Source organism: Antrostomus carolinensis, unplaced genomic scaffold (genome assembly GCF_000700745.2).
Source record: "Antrostomus carolinensis isolate BGI_N321 unplaced genomic scaffold, ASM70074v2 scaffold5299, whole genome shotgun sequence".
Lineage (NCBI taxonomy): Eukaryota > Metazoa > Chordata > Aves > Caprimulgiformes > Caprimulgidae > Antrostomus > Antrostomus carolinensis.
The window spans coordinates 31,815-35,699 of record NW_010337729.1 but is presented as its reverse complement, the minus strand read 5'-3'; the positions used below and the strand labels follow the sequence as shown (position 1 = coordinate 35,699).

Genomic DNA, 3,885 nt, shown 5'->3' with positions numbered 1-3,885 from the left:
AGGACAGTTGGTTTTAGAGACAGACAAAGGAGGAGAGAAAGAATTGTAAACTTCAGGCATCTAATAAAGTATAAATCAGAAAAACGTAAAGATTTAGAAACTTCAGTACTCTGTACAGAAAATGAAGAATACTACATGGTTCCAAGGGGACAGAACCATGGCTAGGTTAGGCTAGATGTCTACCGTAGCTTAAAGGAGACCTATGAATAAAGTTCTGTACTTCTCGTAGCTATTACAGTTTAAGCAAACGGAGCCGTGATAGTTTGACATGATACTGTTTGGACAGATGCTAGAAGAATTTCCTTTGATTAACTTCTGCCATGCAGGACCTAGCTAGAAGTCCTCCACAGGAGGAGGGAAATATTTGCAGATGTATGCAGACTAAAATATTTATCTGATTTTTATGTTCTTCTTCCCTCAGTTGTCTGGATTTCTTGAGCTTTTAGTAGAATATTTTAGAAAATGCCTGATTGACATTTTTGGAATCCTTATGGAATATGAAGTGGGAGATCCGGGTCACAAAGCACTTGATCACAAAGCAGCCAAGAAAGATGATAGCCAGTCCTTGGCAGAGGATACTGGAAAAGAGGAGAACGACGAATGTATTGACTATTTTGATGAAGATGAGGAGGAGGGGGAGGATGAAAAGGTAGAAGGAGAAGAGAAGAGCATTGTTTTTTCCACTCCTGGTGCCATTGCTGATCCAAGTGAGAGGCCAAAACAAGCCAGTAAATTTGACAAGCTGCCAATAAAGATTGTAAAGAAAAATAATCTATTTGTTGTTGACCGATCTGACAAACTTGGACGTGTTCAGGAATTTGATAGTGGACTTCTCCACTGGCAGCTTGGTGGTGGTGACACAACTGAGCATATCCAGACTCACTTTGAAAGCAAGATGGAGATTCCTCCGCGCAGGAAAGCGCCTCCTCCCTTGAACCCTCCAAGCAAAAAGAAGGACCTCGAGGGGAAAGGTGAATCTGAGGAACAGCAAGAAAAAAGTATAACAGCAACCATTGATGATGTCCTCTCAGCTCGGCCAGGAGCATTGCCTGAAGACTCAAACTCTGGTTCCCAAACAGAGAGCAGTAAATTTCCCTTTGGGATCCATCAAGCCAAAAGCCACCGGAATATTAAACTGCTAGAGGATGAGCCAAGGAGCCGGGATGAGACTCCTCTATGCACCATAACTCACTGGCAAGACTCCTTGGCCAAACGCTGCATATGTGTGTCAAATATTGTCCGTAGCTTGTCTTTTGTGCCTGGCAATGACACCGAAATGTCCAAACATCCAGGCTTGGTGCTGATCCTGGGAAAGTTGATCCTTCTCCACCATGAGCATCCAGAAAGAAAGCGAGCACCGCAGACTTACGAGAAAGAAGAAGAGGAGGACAAAGGGGTGGCCTGCAGCAAGGATGAGTGGTGGTGGGACTGCCTCGAGGTCTTGAGGGATAATACATTGGTCACATTAGCCAACATTTCTGGGCAGCTAGACTTGTCTGCTTACACGGAAAGCATCTGTTTGCCAATTTTGGATGGCTTGCTGCACTGGATGGTGTGCCCGTCTGCGGAGGCACAGGATCCTTTTCCAACCGTGGGGCCCAACTCAGTTCTTTCGCCTCAGAGACTTGTGCTGGAGACCCTGTGTAAGCTCAGTATCCAGGACAATAATGTGGACCTTATCTTGGCCACCCCCCCATTCAGCCGTCAGGAGAAACTCTACGCTACTTTAGTTAGGTACGTCGGGGACCGCAAAAACCCGGTCTGCCGAGAGATGTCCATGGCGCTCTTATCGAACCTTGCCCAGGGGGACACATTAGCAGCAAGGGCGATAGCTGTGCAGAAGGGAAGCATTGGAAATTTGATAAGCTTCCTGGAGGATGGGGTCACTATGGCCCAGTACCAGCAGAGCCAGCATAACCTCATGCACATGCAGCCTCCACCTCTGGAGCCACCTAGCGTAGACATGATGTGCAGGGCAGCCAAGGCCTTGCTGGCCATGGCCAGAGTGGACGAGAACCGCTCAGAGTTCCTTTTGCACGAGGGTCGTTTGCTGGATATCTCAATATCTGCTGTCCTGAACTCTCTGGTTGCATCTGTCATCTGTGATGTACTTTTTCAGATTGGGCAGTTATGACATAAGTGAGAAGCCAAGCATGTGTGAGTGGAGATTAGAGGGTCACATATAACTGGCTGTTTTCTGTTCTTGTTTATCCAACGTAGGAAGAAGGAAAAAAAAAAAAAAAAAAAAAAAGAATCTTTGCTCCTCTGCCCCATTCACTATTTACCAATTGGGAATTAAAGAAATTATTAATTTGAACAGTTACAAAATTAATATTTGCTGTCTATGTGTATAAGTACATCTTTTTATTTTATTTTTTTTAACCAAAGTTGCTGTCTAGTACATTCAAAGGTCACACTTTTTTTTTTTTTTTTCCATAGATTATCCTTTTCAATGTTCTTTTCCATGTTTGTATTGCATATTTTTTGGGAAGCGAACTAGTGGCTTTTTAAAAAAAAAAAAATGTTATGGCAAACCATTGTATGATGGAAAAAAAATCTCACCACTTTGAAACAAAAAGGTGAAAAATAACCAACATACCAAGTTCCTGTGTGTTTTATTTTTTCAAATAAGGAAAAAATAATAAAAAAAAACTTGTATACCATCACCCAAAGCTCTGTGCAATAGAAGATTCTAGTGATGTAGGTGTAGGGGATCAAGGAGGGTGTCAGTCAGTAGTCAAAATACAAAACGATACTGGTTTCTCCTCAGGAGAAATGGTTACATTAGGCTAGGAGCAAAACAAAACAAAAAAGTCAAGTTAAAAGATTTTTAAACAAAACCTGATGATAAACATCAATTGCTTCCTCACCAGAACTGTCTTGTCTACATCTGGTTTTTTTGACCTTCCACAACGACAGTTCTTCATAATTCCTTTAATCATTTTTTAAAATATTTTTTTATTGCCTAAGGGCCGTGATGTATATAGAAGTTGTACATTAAACATACCCTCATTTTTTTTTTTTTAGTACAAAGTTTTTAGTTTCTTTTTCATGATGTGGTATCTACAAAGTGCTAGTAGAATTATTTTTTCTTTCATTTGGGCCATATCTCCAAAAAATAATAAAAAAAAAAAAAGAAAAAAAGGAAAAAAAACCCAACACAGAAAACCAACAACTGAGGGTAATGTACAAGTTTCTGTATGTATAAAGTCATGCTCTATTTCGGGAGAGCAGCCGATCACAATTTGCTTTATAAATCAAGGTGTGGAAATGGTTACGTATGGATTGATTTAAGAAAATGGTTACCAGTCTACAGACAAAAAAAATATATACAGGAAAAAAAAAGGAAGAAACACAACTTCAAAGATTTTTCAGTGACAAGAATCTGCATTTGTATTTCAAGATAATGTAGTTAAAAAAGAAAAAACTTGATGTAAATTCCTCCTTTTCCTCTGGCTTAATGAATTTCATTTATTCAGTATAAAATCTTTATATGTTCCACATGTTAAGAATAAATGTACATTAAATCTTGTTAAGCACTGTGATGGGTGTTCTTGAATAATGTTCTAGTTGCAGTGTGGGATATTGGAAAGCAAACTAATTACAAGAAAGAGCAATAATGATTATTCTCTTTCCCTTACTTTATTATTATGACCTTCAAAAATATTACGCTATTGTATTGCAGCAACTTGCTCTCCTTTTAGAAAAGCCTTCTCGCATTATAGAGAAGTGTTTTTAATTATTATTTATAAAACCACAGAGCCTCAAAGGGGAACATGGCTGGCAAATGACAGTTCTGACTATGCAGGTGTCCAGTCTCCATGCTGTTGTTTGGGGGACTGAAGGTGGATGTTAGAAATAAGTGACAAAAGATTTTGTTAAAGC

General features: G+C 39.8%; 1 protein-coding gene across 1 annotated transcript in view; it reads left to right on the top strand.

The window, feature by feature from the left end:
- Window positions 1-3,531, top strand: part of ARID1B (AT-rich interaction domain 1B) — a 16,596-nt gene extending 13,065 nt beyond the window's left edge. Inside the window, exon 9 of the mRNA XM_029086807.1 lies at window positions 422-3,531. Coding sequence (XP_028942640.1) covers window positions 422-2,134 — 1,713 coding nt within the window. The 3' untranslated portion in view covers window positions 2,135-3,531. The remainder of the gene's footprint in view (window positions 1-421) is intronic.
- The last annotated feature ends 354 nt before the right edge of the window (window positions 3,532-3,885 follow it).